The 21,588-nt window shown below is 44.0% G+C and overlaps 1 protein-coding gene across 1 annotated transcript in view; it reads left to right on the plus strand.

Annotated features, from left to right (window-relative positions):
- The window catches only part of SQOR (sulfide quinone oxidoreductase), a 52,800-nt gene extending 34,606 nt beyond the window's left edge, over nucleotides 1–18,194 (plus strand). Inside the window, exons 4-10 of the mRNA XM_046007351.1 lie at nucleotides 236–289; nucleotides 2,336–2,530; nucleotides 5,192–5,401; nucleotides 11,210–11,393; nucleotides 16,030–16,097; nucleotides 16,390–16,568; nucleotides 17,877–18,194. Of these exons, the coding sequence (XP_045863307.1) occupies nucleotides 236–289; nucleotides 2,336–2,530; nucleotides 5,192–5,401; nucleotides 11,210–11,393; nucleotides 16,030–16,097; nucleotides 16,390–16,568; nucleotides 17,877–17,934 (948 nt within the window). The 3' untranslated portion in view covers nucleotides 17,935–18,194. The remainder of the gene's footprint in view (nucleotides 1–235; nucleotides 290–2,335; nucleotides 2,531–5,191; nucleotides 5,402–11,209; nucleotides 11,394–16,029; nucleotides 16,098–16,389; nucleotides 16,569–17,876) is intronic.
- The last annotated feature ends 3,394 nt before the right edge of the window (nucleotides 18,195–21,588 follow it).

Below are 21,588 nucleotides of genomic sequence, written 5' to 3' on the forward strand. Positions count from 1 at the left end.
CAAGCCCTCTGGGGGCCAGGCAGGCTATTCAATGCTGTGAAGCACTGTGGTGTGAGAAACAGACTGGCAGACACGATGGCAGATGGGAGCGCACCTCCCTCCCTGTGCCCTGCCCATCACCCACAGCCTCACGGCGTCCACAGTAGAAAATGGAGGCATGGGGCTGGGGCAGAGTTAGCCCTTGGGCTGCCTCTTCCGGGATCCTGGTCTAAAATACCATTGTTTTGTGTTGCAGATTTCCTACAAATACCTTATTATTGCTCTCGGGATTCAGCTGGACTATGAGAAGGTATGATTTTAAACTACTTCTCTGTAGCACTGGCCTCCTTATGCCAAGTTCAAATGCTGCATTTAGTTGCTTTGTATTCATTTTGGCAGGAAAGGGTGCTAAAGGATCCTCTTTTAGCTTTTCTTTTCTCAGCGGTCTTTTTATGGTTTTTTAAAAAATCTTTAAGATTTTGTCAACAATGTCAACGATGATGATATGTTTTAGCTTTAAGCTTTAATCCAAGTTTAGCATGTCCATACCCTAATGGCAATTCTTGTAAAACAGCAGGCTTTTCCACACTCACAAGAAAACCACCTTGCTGTGTAGAACTGAGTTGCCTCTTTCTCCCTTCAGTTCCACAGGGTGTCTGCACTGTGATGTCCTGCTCCCTGGCCTGGTCAGCCAAAGGGGGAGTCAGATCTCCTCTCTTTCTCTGTCCCTGTCTCCTCTGCTCCAGAGTTCCTGAAGAAGCAGCTTGACTTGGATGAGGGGTCATAAAGTGCCCTTTGTGACCAGTCTTCTAAAATGAACTTGGTTACCGCTTTATGGCACCTTTTTCCTTAACAACAGCCTCTTCAAACTAGAGACAAGTAATGAAGGAGATAGAGATCAGCTGTTTGTTTATCCCTTGGATAGTGCATTTTGCTTTAGGAACCAGGAGGTATGGAGGGCGCTAGAGGGGACCCTGAGGCAGTGGTCCAAAGTCTCTCGGCATCTGGTTCTGTGTAGGTCTCTCAGCCTCACTCTTCTTCTGTTCCCTCATCTGTGTCTACGATCTGGGATGATTTCCCCACCTGCCTCAGAGGCCTGCAATGAACAACTATCCACTGTTAGCATGGGCTGAGACTTCAGAAACATTAAAATATGAGGAGATTCTATAAAAATAATAATAGTGAGAATTATTGCTATTGAAACTGCTGCTATTACAACTACTTAAACTGGAGATAATGGTCAGTAATGGAGGAATAGCCACTTTTCACACTGAGCCTCTTGGAGGAGATCCTAGCAGTTTCCTTGACAGCTGAGGGGTGCGTGTCGCATGGTCTCCTTACAGTCTGGAGAACAGCCTGGGAGGTCCTGAAGGACCAGCCCACCCTCATCACTGGTTTTTGATGGTTCTCTGTGCTCTTGCTGGAAGAACTGGTGCTCGATACTCAACCGTCTTCATAGCACTCTATCCAAGTCAGTGTCCAATTAATCTCACTGGCAGGAACACAGACACTTTGTGGGGCACTTACTGCGTGAGTGCCATTTTTCTAAGCACTTTCTGTGTGCGGTCTTATATCCTTTTGCCAACAGCCCTCTGGAGCAGTTACTTTTACACCCATTTTATAGATGATGAACATAAACTCGGTGTACATTAGAACCATCCAGAGAGCCAGACAGAGTTCTGGGCTTGCCCCTGAGTTTCTGAATTAGTAGGTCTGGGTGGGGACTGATCATTTGCATTTCTAGCAAGTTCTTAGGAACTGCCCTTGAGACCCACTGGCTTAGGGATATTCAGTATTTACCTAGGGTCATAACACTTGTTAAGTAGAAAAGCTGGGACTCGAGCCAGATTGGTGGGGTTCCCAAGTCCATGTTTTTAATGAGCAGCCTTTACTGCCTTTACCAAGAGTTTGATTTGGTACAACCTGATAAAGGGTAGCTTAAGTTTGTGATTATTGACAATATGACCCTTGGTTCTGCCTGTCCTTCTTCCCAGTAAGGCAGTTGATACTCCAAAAAGGAAGCGTGGCTGGCTTCTTGTCCTCACCTTGATGGTGGGAAGAGATACGTTCAAACCACACTCCCGAGGCCAGCGAGGCAAAGTCCTTCCCGTGGGCCAAGTCCATTCTGCGGTTCGGCTCCTGACTCCAGGCACCACAGTCCTGATCTTAGCAGGTCCCTCACCCTCCTGCCTACTGCAGTGCATGTGAGTCCTGGGGGCTCACGATTGCATTGAAATATTGGTTATTGAAATGGCAGAGAACGAAGGCTCTAAACAAGAGTTTTGCACTTAGAAAATTTACACCTGTGAATTTGCAGTTTTGTTAAGAAATAATTATTTTGTGTGCTTTCTTGTAGATCAAAGGCTTACCCGAAGGTTTTGACCATCCCAAAATAGGGTCCAATTATTCAGTGAAGACGGTGGAGAAGACGTGGAAAGCTCTGCAGGACTTCAAGGAGGGCAATGCCATCTTTACCTTCCCAAATACCCCTGTAAAATGTGCTGGAGCACCCCAGAAGATCATGTATTTGTCAGAAGCCTATTTCCGGAAGGTATGCTTCCTCCCCAGACAGGGAGGGCAGACGGTGCTGATCCAGTAATGCCAGAATTCCATTTTATCCATGTCAAAAAGTCTTTTTTATTTATAAATTTTTATTATGTATGCACCAAATTATATAATTGGGAGTTTATAAAATAGAAAAAAATTGGGAGTTTATAAAATAGAAAAAAAGGAGTCACTTTAATCCAATTACTTTAATATAGCTGCTGTTATCAGTTTGACATGTCCTTCTATTTTTTCCCATACATTCTTTTTTTTTTTTTTTAAGATTTTATTTATTTATTTGACAGACAGAGATTACAAGTAGGCAGAGAGGCAGGCAGAGAGAGAGGAGGAAGCAGGCTTTCCACGGAGCAGAGAGCCCGATGCGGGGCTCGATCCCAGGACTCTGGGATCATGACCTGAGCCGAAGGCAGAGGCTTTAACCCACTGAGCCACCCAGGCACCCCTATACATTCTTTTTTTAAGAGAGAGAGAGAGAGAAAGAGAGAACACACACATAATCATGGAGGGGGAGGGCAGATGGAGAGGGAGAGAGAGAGAATCTTAAGCAGGCTACATGCCCAGAGTGGAGCCCAATGCAGGGCTTGATCTCAGGACTCTGAGATCAAGAGTTGGAGCCTGAAGTGACTGAGTTACCCAGGTGCCCCAATTTTTTTTTAACGTGCTTTTAATCATGCCATACAAATTTTGATGTGCTACTTGTTATTAAATAATCTTTGTAACATACTTTTAATATGTATATAGACATCTACTGGGAAGATACATTAGAGATTGTTTAAATTTTTCCATATAGCTGGACAATTGGTTGTTCACGTAACAATATCGTCAGGGCGCCTAGGTGGCTCAGTCGGTTAAGTGGCTGCCTTTTGGCTCAGGTCATGATCCCAGGACCCTGGGATACAGCCCTGCATCGGGCTCCCTGCTTAATGGAGAGCCTGCTTCTCCCTCTCCCTCTGCCTGCTGCTCTGCCTACTTGTGTTCTCACTCTGTCTCTCTGTCAAATAAATAATAAATAAATCTTAAAAAAAAAAAAAAGAAAGAAAGAAACAGTACCCTCCATTGCTCCCACTCAGGTTCAAGGTTATGAATATTTTTTGGCTTTTGATAAACATCTTAGAAAACACAGTAGGCAAAATGCCAATTCTAAAGGCAAAAAAAAAAAAAATGTTGACCTAGAACTTCAGACTTTGGTGGAAAGAGCTCTTTGGGTAGGGACACTCCACATGCCTCTGGCATGTCCAATCCCGTGTCCCCAGCTTGAGTCCATCTGGTGAAGCAGCAGGGAGCTATTCTTGGCCTCCTGCCCTTGTGTGGGATGTCACATTTGGTTTATTGCAGTGTGGTTTGACCTGAGGCAATGGCAGGATTCAGAGCAGCCTGTGGTTCTGTAAAGGGGCAGGTGAGAGAAGGGGAGGGGTAGCTGGGACAGAAGAGCCGCCTGAATGTAATGCTTGGAACCATCCTGGGAAGCCTTCACCTGAGTTACGCAAACCTGTGCCAACCACCCCGGGGAATTAAGGAAGAGTTCAAGTCATTGTTTCTGTTTCTAAGAAATGTCATTCTGGGTCATGAGAATTACTGGATGGCACAGGCTTTTGAGGTTTCGACCCACCTAACTTCTTTCCAATAGTGTGATCCAGGGGCACCTGGGTGGCTTAGTCCATTAGGCATCTGACTCCTGATTTTCGCTCAGGTCATGATTGCAGGGTCATGTTGAGCTTCACATTGGACTGTTTGGCGTGGAGTCTGGTTGAGATTCTCTCTCTCCCTCTCCCCTGCGCCTTCCCAACCTCTTTCTTTCTCTCAAGATGAACAGACAAACAAATAGTGTGCTCCAGATGAACAAATCCCAAAAGGAGCTGAACAAAGAAAAAGAGAGACTAGCTGCTTCTTCCCACCTGGACTTCTCTTTGCAAAACTCTTTTCTTTTAAGTCTTAGATTGCCAAGAGGAAGTTTCTCTTTCAGGCCCTGTGAGATTCTAGGCATTTGGAAAAATACCAGCCTCTGAAACATGTGAACAATATAAGCATGTATGAGCCAATGGGATGGGAACTTTGGTCACTGCTGTTCCCGTAGCACCTAGAACAGTACCAGCCACCTCTAGGACCTCATTAAATACTGACTGAGTGGGTGAACAAATGAGTATATCAATAAATAATTCAGCTTGTCTTTCCCTGGACTTGACTTCCATCTCTGGCCTTCACATGGATGGCACCCTTGACTCAAATATGCACTTAGTTCCTGTGTCACTGACAGAAAACTAGGAGATAGTGAATTGGTTCACACCTTGCCCCACCAGTGTATAGTGATGGAGAAAGCTGGTGAGCTCTCTTCTGAGGGTTTTAATTCTTTTAATTCTTGTCTAGGTTTGTTTTTTTTTTAAAGACTTTTTACTTATTTATTTGATAGATAGAGGTCACAAGTAGGCAGAGAGGCAGGCAGAAAGGGAAGGGGAAGCAGGCTTCCCGCTCAGCAGAGAACCCATTGCAGGGCTCGATCCCAGGACCGGATCATGACCTGAGCTGAAGGCAGAGGCTTTAACCAACTGAGCCACCCAGGTGCCCCTCTTGTCTAGGTTTAAAAAAAAAAAAAACGTGGCTGAAGTGATGCTTTGATGTTGGTTGTTTCTGTTCTTTCCATTTTTTCCAGACAGGGAAGCGATCCAAGGCCAATATCATTTTCAACACGTCTCTTGGAACCATTTTTGGGGTTAAGAAGTATGCAGCTGCCCTGCAGGAGATCATCCAGGAGAGGAACCTCACCGTTAACTACAAGCAAAACCTCATCGAAGTCCGCGCTGATAGACAGGAGGCTGTTTTTGAGAATCTGGACAAACCTGGAGAGACCCAAGTGATCTCAGTGAGTGGGAGTGAAGCTTGTCAGCTCCACACACCTCTGGATGCTGGCGACACTGTGCCTCCCACCTCCCCGTTGCCATTCTTGTGCTGGAGGAGGCTGGTTATAATGAGTGCACCAGGGCAGCGGGAGGGGAGGAGGTGGATCAGAATGGATGGGGAGGAGAAAGGGGTAAGAGGCGGTGTCCCTGGGAGCTGAGGAGCGTTTACCTACTGGAATCAGGTGTCTTTTGATCCTGTTTTGTTATCTCCATTCTTCTTCCCCTGAGTCACTTGAAGTAGCCAAAAATATTTGATGACTTCAGGTCTTGCCTAGAGTTCAGGGAGGGCTTCCTTCAGTGGAGGATTTGGTGATTGTCTTTTCTATGGAGAAACAGCCCTGCCTGTGGGCTGTTCATGAGAGATGGGGGTGTCTTTAAACGTCTTTCACCTGTGCACAAAAGGAGGCACTTCAGAATCCTTGCAAGATCCTGTGGAGCCATGCCCTGATGTGGAAGATGGAGCCTCTGTGTATGGGCTTGGATTCTGCGTGTGTTCCTTCTTCCGTGTCATGGGAATAGTCCTTCTACAGAGGCGTATGAGGCTGAAGAGAAGATGTAAAGGCATCTGGAGAAGCACCCGTGGGAGAATCACTTGTTTACAGCACTCTGGCAAGAGCCATTAGCAATGAGAAAACGGCTCATAGTGACATTTTATTCATTCCGCAGCTTTAGAGGAATGAAGGGTTCCATTAAAAAAAGGAATTTTGAAGTGAGCCAACAACGAATCTTCTAAACATCAAAACTTCACATTTTAAGCTTTTTAGTGCAGGCTTTTTCTAAAATGTATTGCACACATCTTTCCTTTCTTAAGTGGTATGTATTGACTCTCATTTAAGATGTTACTGATGACTCAAGGTCATAATTTTAAACTTTTATTTGCAAATAATTTTAAACTTAGAGAAGCTGCAAACATAAAACCAGGACAAAGAAAACGGTGTGCTGTGTAGCCTTTACCTAGACTCATTTATTATAGGGTTTTGCCCTATTGGCTTTTCATTTGACCTCTCTGTCTCCTAATATAATATAATATAATATAATATAATATAATATAATATATTTTCAAAGCCTCTAAAGGTGAGTTATATACTTCATATAGCATTGCCCTTTACCCAAATACTTTACTGTAAATCTTTTAAGAGAGCCCTATTCTTTTACATAACCACAGTACAGTTATCAATTCAGATGACTTAGCATGGGCACAATATTTTAGTCTATCATTTATATTTGGTTTTGTTGATTGACCTAGTAGCATTTATAGTGTTTTTTTTCCCTCCAGGGCAGAACCCAGTCCACAGGCAGGTATTGCCTGTAATTGGGATGTCTCTGCAGCATCCTTTGATCTGGAATATTTCCATGGCCTTCCTTGGTTGATATTTTGGAATAATACAGACCGCCTCCCACTGCTTCATCTTTTAATAGAATGCTCCTCATTTTGGGTTTGCTTATGTTTTCTTGTGATCAGTTTCAGGCTGTGCATTTTAGACTGAAGTACTGCATAAGCGATGTCATGTCTTTCTAGGGTATCACGTTTGAGAGCACACAATGGTCAACTGCCCCTCATTGATGATGTTCATTTGGATCAACAGTCAAGAGATGACCCAGTTTCTCTACTGTTTAATTATTCTTCATTTTTCCCTCTTGCTACTAATAAGAAGTTTGTGGGGAGGGGCACCTGGGTGGCTTAGCGGGTTAAGCCTCTGCCTTTGGCTCAGGTCATGATCTCAGGGTCCTGGGATCGAACCCCGCATCGGGCTCCCTGCTCAGTGGGGAGCCTGCTTCCTCCTCACTCTCTGCCTGCCTCTCCACCTACTTGTGATCTCTGTCAAAAAAAAAATAAATAAAATCTTAAAAAAAAAAAGGTTTGTGGGGAAACACCTTAAGGTCAAGCAAACACCGTACTCCCTCCTCATTAAGTTTCCCACTGGATTTACCATCCACTGATCATTTTTGCCTAATCCAGTCTTTACTATGGCAATTGGAAAATGGTGTTTTTTCCCAATTAAGCATTTTCTCTACCTTTAACAGTAGGCTGTTAGCATTCTGTCTTCAAAAGCCCTCCCTTCTCTCTTAATTCAGTAGTTATTGGTATGAACTCATGAATTTTGTTTTTACCCCCAATGGTTTATAATTCCTTATTGTCCATAATTATTTTGGTGCTCACATTATCCAGATTTGGTCAGTAGAAGCCCTTTCAAGATGGCTATGGCCTTGTGACGTATTGCTGCCATATTTTTGAGCACTTTCTTGCTTTCTGGTGTCACAGGATGTCCCAGGCTCATCTGATACCTGCTTGCTACAGCTCAGGGTCCTAATTTTGAATAGCTTTTTTTTTTTTTTTTAAAGATTTTATTTATTTCTTTGAGAGGGAGAGAGAGAGAATGAGAGAGACAGAGCATGAGAGGAGAGAGGTCAGCAGGAGAAGCAGACTCCCTGCTGAGCAGGGAGCCCGATGTGGGACTCTATCCCGGGACTCCAGGATCATAAGCTGAGCCAAAGGCAGTCGCTTAACCAACTGAGCCACCCAGGCGTCTCTTTGAATAGCTTTTATATTGTTATGCTCCTAGGGCGTACTGGGGCTAGTTATCACCTCCTAAAAGGGTCTCAGACAACTCTGTTACTTGATTTTGTATGTGTTTAGCTTTCCACTTTTCTTCTTTCCTGGCTGTCAGGTAGTTTTAAGTGACTTCAGAAGGTCCCTCCAGCTTCAGCTCATCTAAGCTGCTGCTGCTCATTCTTTATTGACTGGAAAATGAGATAGCCAAACTTCTCAATTCTGTGTAAAGTAAAGTGCATGGGCTACAAGTCAGGACCCCCAGCATAAGTTATCTGAGCAAAGTGTATGCCTTTGAGTGCATGAACTTAATTTTGTTATTCAGTGGTTTTTACTCCAGTTCTCAGCTGTGCTCTTGATAGTTGAAGTTGTGGACGGGGACTTGGATAGATCAATGGTTCTTCTTCTTCTTCTTCTTTTTTTAAGATTTTATTTATTTGACAGACGGAGATCACAAGTAGGCAGAGAGAGAGGAGGAAGCAGGCTCCCTGCTGAGCAGAGAGCCCGATGTGGGGCTCAGTCCCAGGACCCTGGGATCATGACCTGAGCTGAAGGCAGAGGCTTTAACCCACTGAGCCACCCAGGCTCCCCTAAATGGTTATTCTTCTAAAGGGTTTATAAAGAAGAAGGATATTTGGTCCCCTTTGAATGATAGGATTTCAGGTCAGATTTTCTTTCCAAACCCAACCCCACTCTTAAACTAGGAATTTCAAAAAATCTGCTAAAAGGTGTTGAAGTAGTGTTCACAGCCCTGCTGCACATGGAAATTACCTGGGGAGCTTTTAAATGTTCTGATGGCTAAGTCTAACTCCCACAGATTTTAATTAATTAGTTTGGGAGGGGTGAAATGATGATTGGGAGGTTCAGAATTTCCTCTGATAATTCTCATGTACAAGCAGGATTGAGAATCACCACTGTAAAGAATTAAAAAAAAAAAAAAGAAAAGAAAAAGAAAGGCTATAGCCTAAACTGTTCAATGGTCGGTGATAATGTATTTCTTTATAGATAAGCAAATGGAAGGTGAAATGGCTTGTCCATATAATGACATTCTGTTTTTCTTTCTTTTTTTTTTTTTAAGATTTTATTATTTGTCAGAGAGAGAGAGTGAGCACAAGCAGGGGGAGCAGCAGGCAGGAGGAGAAGCAGGCTTCCCGCTGAGCAGGGAGCCCAATGTGGGGCTCCATGCGGGGCGAAGGCAGATCTTTAACAACTGAGCCACCCAGGAGCTCCCTGTTTTTCATTGTAAACAAACCTGTTCCTTCAGGCCAGAGCTTCTAAGACCTACAGGTTTCGTGTGTCAGAATCTCTATTTTTTTTTTTTTTTAAGATTTTATTTATTTATTTGACAGAGAGAGATCACAAGTAGGCAGAGAGGCAGGCAGAGAGAGAGGAGGAAGCAGGCTCCCCATGGAGCAGAGAGCCTGATGTGGGGCTCGATCCCAGGACCCTGAGATCATGACCTGAGCCGAAGGCAGCGGCTTAATCCACTGAGCCACCCAGGCGCCCCAGAATCTCTATTTTTGTTTGAGATTTTGTTAGAGTGTGGAGTCCTGGGCCTCACTCAGACCCGCTGCTCTGGGCTCTGGGGGTGGTGGGCCCCAGGAACCTGCATATCCCACAAACCTCCCAAATGCTGCTTCTCAACATGAAAGTTTCAAAACCGCTATTCTGAATAGATTATTTATGGTAATGAAGGAGAACCAAGTTCTTCATTATACACAGTTTGCGGAAATAACGTACAAAGGACAAGCTACGGCTAAATGCCAATGTTAATTTTCAATACATCTGTAAAGCAGACCTTAGAATATCTTTTGTAGGATGTTAGCTCAAATAAAACTTCATGCCTTTATGATGATTATATGGAAACATTTAACTTTCCCTCTAGCAAAGATGTATGGAATTCATGTGTACTTATGAAATTTAAGCACATTGATGCCAGTGGATTGAGATGACTCTGGTAAGATTTCTCCCTCGGATAAAAAAAAAAAAAAAAAGTAGTTCTGGTTAACTATAGAAAAACAGACCCAGCCTTAGTAATTCGGTGGATGGTGGCTGTGGCCCATTTCATACATTGTCCTGCAGTCATGTGCTCTGTTTCCATGGTCATTAGGAGAGCCAGGCCCAGGGGCCTGTGCCAATAAAGAACCACCCAAGATCCGCTTGCAAAGGAGCACTGGCCATTTACAGCACTTACTGCCTTAGGGCTCATTACACTTCTAACCATCTGAGAGTGGGAATAAAGACAAGCCACCTCCTTAACTCCTTCTGCTGTCCATGATTGCCACCCACCAACGAGGGCATGGACCTCCTTATGGAAGCCAGGACCTGTGGACTGTCACAAAGCTGGGATTGTCTGAAGAGGCTAAAGTTTGCAGCTTAATGAAATGTTTTGGGACTCTTAAATCGGGTTGAAATTGCTAGATAGAGTTTATAAATAATAATTAAAAAAGACTGAAAAGGATAAACTACGGAAATATTATATAAACAAACAAAAAAAGGTATTACATAAATTAAAAAAATTAAATGAGCCATCCGAATTGGTGGGTTAGAGCAGTGCTTCCAAGGGTGAGATTGACATAGGATTTTTTGGGGGGGGGGAAGAAAACCCACCCTGTCCCCTCCACTGTTCAGTAAACCCTTCACTGAATCACATCCCTCTCTCCTCCAAAATGCCAGTGAATATTCCCACCACCTTTATTTCACCTTAAATTGGCATTCTGCTGGTTTCCTTTATGGATTTTGGGAGTCCACCCATATTTGGGAAGGGTGTTCCCTTACCAGCTCTGCACACAGTCTTTACAGGTTTTGGGGACTCTGAGCACCTTTTTGCAAAATAAAACTGAAGTACCAGACTTTGCAAGTAGGCAGCCAAGGATCAGGGAGAGAGCAACTGAGAACCACCACCTCCTTTGTTTTAGGAAAAACAGACACACTGGGGTTAGTGAGGTTTATTCCGGTGTTTCTGATTCCCCCATCCCTGCTGCCCAGAAGGATCACATCAGCTCTCTACGGGGAGACCACATCAGGCAAGAGAATGGTTAGTTGTTTTATCAGGACACTGCCTGGGAGCGTTTAAGACCTTGGAGAAGGTGTGGATTAGTGCAAACGTGAAGTAGGTAGTGCACGGTTCAGTATCTGGGTAAGGGAGGTCAGGGGACAACTTGAGAGGCTGGAGAAATACTGGAAAAAACACCAATGTGGATACTTTCCTTCTTTGTAGTATGAAATGCTTCATGTAACACCACCCATGAGTTCACCAGATGTCCTCAAGACGAGTCCTGTGGCTGATGCTGCCGGCTGGGTGGATGTCGATAAAGAAACTCTTCAACACAAGAAATACCCCAATGTTTTCGGCATCGGGGACTGCACCAACCTTCCCACGTCAAAGACTGCAGCCGCAGTGGGTAAGAGAATGAGCTAGGTTTCTTACTCTCTCAGAATGATGTCATCCTGAAGTCACTGTCATCACAAAAACCAAAGCTTGACACAAATGGCATTTCATTAATAATGAACCTTCTGTGGCCTAGAAATGACTTCAGCCTCCCTGACACAGAAGCAGGTTGTCTGTGAACTTAGCATCCTATGAGGAAAAAAGAGCCACCTGACCTCATCTGCCTTTGGGTCCGAGAAGTGGTTTGCCGGGCAGGGGGCATTTGGGAGAGGGTACCATCTTTCCAGATCTCTGAAATTCCATTACTTCTCATCCCGCCACACTTCTCTGCTTGGCCTCTTTTTTGCCTGTGACATGAGGCAGGTTGGCTATTTTTCTTGAGCTTGGAACACCGTAAAGCTGGGGAAGTGTTTGTTTCCACAGAAAACACATGCAAGTCAATGAAAGCTTGCAGACCAGAAAATTGTTCTCCTAGGACAAATACAGTAGAGCGTGCCATCATTGGTGCACGATTAAGGCCTCAGCCTGGAAAACTAAATTCTTTTCCTCCATGTTCTGCACTAGCAGTGATGAGGAGAATTGGCTTTTAGATGCTGTCCTCTTTAGACAAGAACTGTCTCCTCTGGGTGCTGTAAAACACAGACATTCCCGTGGCTGGGATGAGAGTATTTTGTGTGAATTGCACCCCCGTGGAACAGGTTGGCTGTTACTTTCACTACTGCAACCCACGAAGGGCTTTCTGGGAAACCTGCTCAATGTCTTTATTATTATTAATAATCATTGCCCCCCCCAACTCTTGATTTCAAAAATCTCAAACCGTGAAAAATTGGGAAGTACAATGAATATTCTAATAGCCTTTAGGTATTAATCAACAGTCATCTTTTGTAACATTGGCTTGATTACTCTATGTACATTTTTTTGGCGAGTCATCTGAAAGTGGGTTTTGATGGAGTAATACCTCACCCTCAAGTACGTCAACGTCTATCTCTTTAAGAACAAGGACTTTCTCTTCTGTATCCATGAGATACACGTCGAAGGAATCGAACACTGTATTGTCTCATATATAATCATCTCATATCCAGTTCAGATTTCTCCACTTTTCATAAAAGTGGCCTTTCTTACCTCCACGTCACCCCCCTTAAATCCATGAGCCAGTTAAGGGCTATACACTGCATTGGATGTCCTGTCTTTTTGGTTTCCTTTAATCTAGAATAGACCTTCTGACATTTTTTTTTTTCTCACTTTTATGACACTGGCTTTTTGAAGAGTCAAGATTGGTTGTCTTGTAGAACATCCCATAATTTAGAATTGTCTGATGGTCTTCTTAAAATTAGATTCAGGTGATCCATTTTGGCAAGACCCTCCACACGTGAGACTCTGTTCCTCCCCGCTGCCTCCCCTTAGGGGCCTGCCATGTTAGCTTGTCTTGTCCTTAGTGAAGCTAGATTTCATCACTGCGTAAAGGGGTGCCTGTCAGTTCTCTCTACTATAAAGATGTCTTTTCTCTTTGTGATTTACAGGCAGACTGTGTGACGATACTCTCAATTTACATTTCTCTTAACGTAACCTGCTGAATTTATGTGTGGAGAATGCCTGTGGGTACACGTGGGGCACAGATTACCCAGCGTGTGGCCTACTTCAAACACATTCCATTCACTGTTCTGAAGAGATAATATTAAGTATGATTGCACAGAAAGTTATATGTGGAAAATTTGCTGCTTCTCTGTTCGCCCTAACCACATAGAGAGTGTCCCCATTGTTTTTACATCTGTTTTTTTTTTCCAGTCTGTATGCTTTTGTATGGTTGCTCCTGAATTCGTTTAATGAGTCTACTCTTTAATTTATATTTATGTTGTTTCCAGTCCATTTCCATTTCAAACAGCGTGAATGTTTTCATTCATTCATGTTAAATGCATGTATATATGTCACTTCACATTTTAGCGATGAAATGACTGCAGTCCCAGTGTTCCCTAAGTGGATCCACATTGCTCAGTAGATTCCCTTCCCCGGGTGTCCTGAGTAGCCCTAGCAAGGCTTTCACTTGTTCCATAACCCATTCTTGGCTTACTTGCCACCCAGCCAGGGGTCGTACCTCATTCCAGACCACTGTGCTACTCTGAGTGAGACCCCATGTTGCCACATTGAATCTAGCTTCCCCATCTGCTCAGGCCTCTTTCTCTGAAGATTGTCCCTTCATTACCCACACTACGGTCAAGACTGGGATGTGATATTTAACAAAAGTTAACAGAAGGTTTGGGAATAACAGAAGGGGATTATAATACAGGGAAAACCTGCAACTCACATACACTTCTATGCACACACACCCTAAACCTGGATACCAGACACTTAACAGTGTGACTGCTTCCTGGGTCCCAGCCTCTCTGCAGGTGGTACCTGCTGGGCCCTGTTTCTCCTTATCTGGTGGCCTGGATGCCCTGGTGCAGAGGCCTCCTTGGGTCTTCTCAGTAAAGATTCCAAACTCTTTGGGGCCTTCAAAGGGGAACAAAGTTTTCCAAAATGGAAATAGGATCTTTAGATATGTTAAAACAATGAAGACAGCCAGTTTATATATTAGAGAGAGAAATAGAGAGAGAGAGCAAGCAGGGGGAGGGGCAGAGGGAGAGAGAACGTCAAGCAAACTCCTCACTGAGCACAGAGCGTGACATGGGGCTCCATCTCACAACCTTGAGATCATCACCTGAGCTAAAATAAAGAATCAGATGCTTGGAGCACATGGGTGGCTCAGTTGCTAAGAATCTGCCTTTGGCTCAGGTCATGATCCCAGGGTCCTGGGGTCAAGCCCCACATTGGGCTCCCTGCTCCGTGGAGAGCCTGTTTCTCCCTCTTCCTTTGCCTGCCCACCTTCCGCCATGCTCACTATCTCTCTCAAATAAATAAATAAAATCTTAAAAAAAAAAAATTCAGATGCTTAACTGATTGAACCACCCAGACACCCCAGCCAGTTTATATTTTTAAGCAGAATTATTTACTCCTTGTTTTTTTAAACTTCCACATTTTGGAAAAACATTTATTTCTCTTTTGATTTGGGCATCACAAACTATACTCTGTTGGACAGATTCAACGTGCTGTCTGTTTTTGTAGGAATGATTTCTGTCGTTTAATATTTATAATCAGTTTGATGATAGGGAGCACTGAGAGTAAGAAAATTCCATTCTTCTCACTAGTAGACCTGTATTACAAAAAATTATTTTTATATTTTGGATTTTGTTAATAATTTTTTTCTTGTTTTCTCTCTTGTTATATAATATCTTTGATATTTGCCTCTTGTCCTCTGGGCCCACAAGGCGTAAAGTTTTTCTTTATTGTATCTTTTTAGAGAAGGAGTGGGGTACAGAGGGAGAGGGAGAGAGAAAACCCTAAGCAGGCTCCACGCCCAGCATGGAGCCCGATAAGGGGGCTCCATCTCACGACCCTGAGATCATGACCTGAGCCAAAATCAAGAGTTGGACACTTAACTGACTGAACCACACAGGCACCCCTATAAAATTCTCCTTTACAGAAAAAGTTTGTGATTCCTGACTTTGGGGATTGCAAAACAACTGCTTTAATGAACATTTTACGTATAAACATAACCCATCTTTCCTCAAAAGCAAATCTAGTTTTCTACCTCTAGAGATACAAACTGCCTTATATTTTTAAAAGGGAAGTTTGATTATTCAACATTGAACACAGACTGGGATTAGAGGATATTAAGGAATTATTGCTAGTATTTCAGGTGTAAAAATGCTATTGTGTTTATACTTTAAAAGTTCCTCATTTTTGGGTGCCTGGATGGCTCAGTTGGTTAAGCCACTGCCTTCAGCTCAGGTCATGATCCCAGAGTCCTAGGATTGAGTCCCATATCCGGCTTCCCCACTCGGCGGGGAGCCTGCTTCTTTCTCCCTCTCCCTCTGCCTGCTGCTCCCCCTGCTTGTGCTCTTTCTCTCTCGCTGTCAAATACGTAAATAAAATCTTTTTAAAAAATAATAAAATTTCCTCATTTTTCAGAGATATACACAGAAATATTTATGGGTGAATTGATGTGATTGTTTGCTCTGAAAATACTCCAGAAAAAAAAATAGTAGCATCTGATAGGATAGATGAAACAAGAATGGTAGAGTTTGAATATTTTCATAATAGAAAAGGCAGTCTCCCACTCTTGCCATCAAAAACCAAAAACATCCGTCTACCGAACTGTCTACATCTGGTCCAGCCTCTTCCAGGGCATTCCAGGACAAAGGAAAACTCACTGTTTGGCCCAGTTGAATATATCTGAGGCCATCTGAACAAGGACAGAGGGACATCTGAATAGGTTAGGGGATTCTGGACACAGAGGCCAAGTTGGCAACCACTGACCCCAGGAGAAGGGGAACTGGGTTTGGGGTAGGACCATTGTTGCAGTTCTCTTGTTCAGATAGGACTGGCTCTTGAGTTTCAAACTTACAGAGGCATCTTTGTGGACCTTTGATGAATTAAAGAACCCCTTCTGGTAGCCAGAACTTTGAATGGTAAGGTGAGCCATGTTCCAGTTAAAAATCTAGAGGGATAGGGAATAAAGGCTTCTTAACTTGTTGGCATTTATCTGCAACTTAGTTTTCTTAGAAAACCTAGATGCTTATATTTTTATGACTTTTCCATTTCTCTCCTAGCTGCCCAGTCAGGAATACTTGACAGAACAATTTCTCTGATTATGAAGAACCAAAAACCAATGAAAAAGGTTTGTATGCCTTATAAGAAGCCCTAGCTCAATTATCATCTCTTCTGCGTGAAAGCAGTGTTTTCCCACAATTCTGCCACTTTCTTAATTGGTTTCTTTCATATGGGCACTTTAATTTTTGCCTTTAGTATGTATTTTTGTTAGATAATTTACATTTTTCACTGTACAAAAATGAAAATATACAAAGAAGGAAGAAAATTGCCACTCTCTAGAGTAAATAATAAATTCTCAAGTATTTCTGTCATACCATGAAAAAAGTCACTTTCCAACTTGGTCTCACATGCAAATTTAGTACGATGGCTACACCTCGTGTCCACTGGTGACTGGCTACAACCGTGTGATTCTTGCGGAGTTCGACTACAATGCTCAGCCGCTGGAAACCTTCCCCTTTGACCAGAGCAGAGAGCGACTTACCATGTACCTCATGAAGGCCGACCTGATGCCTTTCCTATATTGGAATATGATGCTGAGGTAAGGTCATCACCTAGGGTAGCGACACGCCTCACCAACTTGTGCAGGGTGGTTGTTTCAAGGAAGACTTCAAGCTGTAGGAGCCATCAGAACCCAGAGCAGAACTGGAAGATGGCATCTGCTTTGTTGTGTTTTCTCATGGATGAGTGATGGCCGCCTAGGGTCTGCTCACCTCAGACATACTTGGTGGGAAAGAGGCCGCTATGGGTGAAAGAAACGAGTCATTCCACATCTGCCAGCCACAGGGGAAGGCAGTCTCTTCCCTTCTTCATTAGTGGCAGTGACCAAATCTTCTGTTTTCCATGCCCTGTCTCTCTCTTGGTGCTAGATTAATAGTAATAGTAATAGTAGTAGTAGTAGTAGTAGTAGTAGTAGTAAATCACTTCCATGTGTCAAATACTTTTTCATCTGCCACCTTTGGTTTTTATTGTATTCCAGGAAAAAGAAAACCTAGTGATTAAGATCATAGCTTTAGAGTCAGACTTGTGTCTGAGTCCTGCTTCTTCCATTCAATAGCTGAGTGTCCTAGGGCAAGTTGCTTAAACACTCTGTTTAAGTTTCTTTATGTTTTCTTTTTTATGTTTAAGTTTCTTATCTACAAAATGAAAGGAACATTGCCTACCTCACAGGATGAGGATTAATGAGATGACACATAGACAGCTACATAGTAGACATTCAATAAATAAATAGAATAACAAAAATTAATAGTTCTTCTTTGTCCCAAAAGTGACAATCTCATTTCACTTGTCCAAACCCTTAAGAGATGGTTAAATCGGGATATATACACCAGTGGTCTTCAACCAGGGGTGATTTTGCCCCTCAGGGGGCATTTGGCAATATTGGGAGACGTATCTGATTGTCACAACTGGAGGGGATGCTTAGGAGCATCTAGTGAGCAGAGGCCAGAGATTTGCTAAACATCCTAAAATGCACAAGACAGTCCCATAGCAAAGAAATATCTGGTCCAAAATGTCAACAGGGCCAAGGTTGAGAAACCCTGATCTATACTTAATTTATGAGCAAACAAGCACAGAGAGGATTGCAGTTCACCTGCAGCAAAGACTTCATACCAGTTTGCTGAATTGAGTCTGCGTGTCCAGGCTCACACAGCAAGTCTGTGTTAAAGCCAGGATCCAAAGTAGGTTGTCCCCTCCTGGTCATGGGATCTTTCTACTTCACTAGACAAACGTTGCTTTCTGTGCCGAGAAGCGCGCTTCTGGAACAGCCTAGCCTCCCTTTCAACTTCCTGCTGCTGAAGTCTCCCTCATCTTTTCTGATGCAAATAATTGTCTCCGCCATTTCTTCCAGGGGTTACTGGGGAGGACCAGCTTTTCTGAGGAAGGTGTTCCATCTGGGTATGAGTTAAGGAGAGCTCAACCCTCGCTCTCCTGGATGGCTTCTGAACCCAAATCACAGTCGCTGATTGACCAAGAGCAGCAGGAAGAACTTAAAACCTAACCCTGTGCAAAGACTTAATTGCTGGATCATGGTGACCAAATGCCTCCCTTTTCAGTGCCTCTGGATAGCCACCATGTGGTCTGCCCTGGATGAGTGTGATTCTTTGGAAATATTCAAATGAGAGGATAGATTTCTATTTTTTAAATAAAAGTTTGCCATTGATTGAGATTCCTTGAGACAATTTTATCTTGACTGGTGGAATGAAAAGTTACAGCCGTTGGGAGCCAGAGTTGGTGGCGGAAGCTTACCTGTTGCCTACTTATAAGTGTCCCATGGACAGCTGGCACAATTTCCCCAGAGCCTGTTTGGATTCACAGAAAAGTCACTCCAGGGAAAATACTATTTCAAATGGTGTGTGTGAGACAGCCCTGAACACGTGATGCTTAGACCTCCTCTTTGGGGGGCCTGGTGGCTGTTGCCGGTTAGATCTTTACAACCATTCAGAGTTCAAACCTCAGCAGTTACCTAGTTTAGGTAACAATGTTATTTACCTAGGACTGCTAAGTCTTTCTGGTTTCCTGGAGTTCTGCTGATGACTGGAGAAACTGCTCAGGCACTCAATTCATTCAACAAATATTTACCAAGCATGCACTACCTGCCACGCATGATTTTGGCCCGGGAGACACAGCGGTGAACCAGACAGAGGGAGCTCTGCCCAGACTTCTGAGGTTTATGGGATAGTTTCCTCCTCTTTTCCTGGGATGTGGGGGGGCTTGCTGGATGAGGTCTTGGTTGGTTTGGAAAGTAGACTTTCTTCAGTGGCCCCCGTTCCAGGAGGGACATGGCACCATTCCAGTGGACCCCTGGTGCTAGGAGTGGAAGGAAGATGTTTTCTGTGGTAGCCACATATCTGGCTTGTTGGCAGTATTCCTGTCTAACATCTGTTATCCTAGCAGAGCTATTAACAGTGCCCCCTTTCATTCCAAAATGTCCTGTTTGGACAATATATTGACCATTGTCATGGGTGCACTCACTGCCTCCCACCCCACCTCAGGCCTGGAAAGAGAGAGCAAAGGAGCTCATCACCTCCTGCATGTTCACACGGTGCTTGTGAAGCAGGCGGGGGTGGGATTATTCTGCCCTTTACTCTGACTCCCTCCTGAGGTGGCTGCAGGCTGGCTCCTGGTGGGCTGCCCATTCTGGCAGGCTCGTGAAATCAGCGAGAGCTGGGTGCTGTTCACCTCCCATGACCTTCCTCTGCAAGATCCAAGAGGGCCTGGGAAGAGCCAGCCATTACTTTCTCCCTGGATGTGGACAAAAGTGCTGGTGAAGCCGGTTTCTGCATTTTTAGGGATAGGCTGGGATTCTCAGAATGGCTGAGGACGCCATTGGCTTGAGGTCAAGTCAATTTGAAACCCCTTGCAGGGTGAACCAGAGAGCCTCCTGGGTCCGATTACGATCATGCATTCTGAATAAAGCTCCAAGCATCAGGGAATTGCTTCTGGATTCGCATGATGCTGGGCAGAATTTATTGCCAACGCTGGAGGGGGCAGTAACCGCTGTTGGCTAGAATTCCAGAAAAGCTTGGTCTTTGAAACCTTATCTCCTTAACCACAAATGTAGGGTTAGCCAAGGGAGAGACCTACCCTTAGGACTGCCTCCAGTTACGGGATCAGGTAGTGGAAGAGGGGGTAAGACTAGGATAGAGGTGAGGGTGGGTGGTTTCTCCAGTGGTGGGGTCTCTGGTGGAATGAGGTTGCAGGTCCTGCCCTGTGCGGAGCTCTGTCTCACTCAGAAGCTGATGCCTTCAGAATACCGAAGGGACACCAGGCTAGAACTATTGATTTGAGCAATCTCTCCTTGGTCCCCTCGGCTTGTCCCAGGAGCTTCTTCCGGGGAGTTGAAATTCCTGCCTTGGCATTAGCCCTGGGCGAGCTATGGGTGTAATAACAGAGTTGGGATGGCAGCTAAGGGACCACTGGGGTCCAGGGAGGGAAGTAGCACTTGTCATCAAGGGGGACATGGTTTCAGATTTAGTAGATTTTTTTGCCGTTAAAAACATTTTTAGTGTTTTTTCTTATGTCAAACTTTTTAAAAAAAGGTTTAATTTATTTATTTGAGAGAGAGTAAGATCAAGATTGAGAGAGAGAGAGAACACAAAGGGAGAGGGAGAAACAGATTCTCCGCTGAGCAGGGAGCCTGATGATGTGGGACTCAATCCCAGGACCCTGAGATCATGACCTGAGCTGAAGGCAGAATCTTAACCCACTGAGCCACCCAGGCATCCTCTATGTTTGACTGTTATAGAAAATGTAGAGAACAGAGATAAACAAAAAATAAAAATGACTCCAAATCCATCCCCCAGTTATAGCAACTAATAAGTCTTGGTGTCTTTTTCTCTGTTGACCTATCACGTATCAACTTTTTGAAAACAAACAAACAAAAAATCACTCTGCAGGGGCGCCTGGGTGGCTCAGCGGGTTAAAGCCTCTGCATTCGGCTCAGGTCATGATCCCAGGGTCCTGGGATCAAGCCCCGCATCGGGCTCTCTGCTTGGCTGGGAGCCTGCTTCCTCCTCTCTGTCTCTCTCTGCCTGCCTCTCTGCCTACTTGTGATCTCTATCTGTCAAAAAAAATAAATCTTTAAAAAAAAAAGATCACTCTGCAAGTACTATTTGTATTTTATACTTCCTATCTGTTGAAGACCCAGAGGTTGGTTGTAGAGAGTAGATTGGTGGGTAATTAGTTATATGAGGAGCACAGATCCTTTGTGTTGGCTAAGAGAACTGCTAACTAATTAATGTAACACATGTATGTCTCCTACCTAGTAGAGAATTGGGGTATAGTCAGTACTAGATACTTCCTTCACATAATCCTGCAACAATCCTACAAACAAAATTATCAAAGACGTGGAATTTTTTTCTTTTTGAGGAAGGTAGTTTTTGTAATCCAATATTTAAGACTAGCTTCTCTGATTGTTTTAATGCACTGGGTAACTCCAGGCTGATTTTGAAGCAAAGTCCCCAGTTCATGCCCTAAGACCCTACTTGGAGCTTTCGGTCAGAATGAACTCATTGTGATCATCTCAGGCAAGGCAGGAACAAGAAAATGCTTTGGATAACCTGAAATTTTTGTTATTTATTTATTTAAAGATTTTATTTATTTGAGAAAGAGAGACAGGGAGAGTGAGCGGTGGGCGTGGGGAGGGGCAGAGGGAGCAGCAGATTCCCTGCTGAGCAGAGAGCCTGATGTAGACTCGATCTGAGGACCCTGAGATCATGACAGGAGCTGAAGGCAGATGGTAAATGGACTGAGCTACCAGGTACCCCAAGCTGACGCTTTTTTTTTTTTTAATTAAAGATTTTACTTCTCTGAGAGAGAGCAAGAGCAGGAGGTGGAGGAGCAGAGGGAGAAGCAGGCTCCCCACTGAGTAGGGAGCCCAGTGTGGGGCTCGATCCCAGGACCCCAGGATCATGACCTGAGCTGAAGGCAGAGGCTTAACCGACTGAGCCACCCAGTGCTGCCCAAGCTGAAGCTCTTTGAGTGGATTAATGAAAACCAGGTCTCTCTAGTTAGGTTAACTGCTGAGTAGCTAAGAATGCTTGTCTGTAATAAGCAGGAGA

Source organism: Meles meles, chromosome 6 (assembly GCF_922984935.1).
Source record: "Meles meles chromosome 6, mMelMel3.1 paternal haplotype, whole genome shotgun sequence".
Taxonomy (NCBI): Eukaryota; Metazoa; Chordata; class Mammalia; order Carnivora; family Mustelidae; genus Meles; species Meles meles.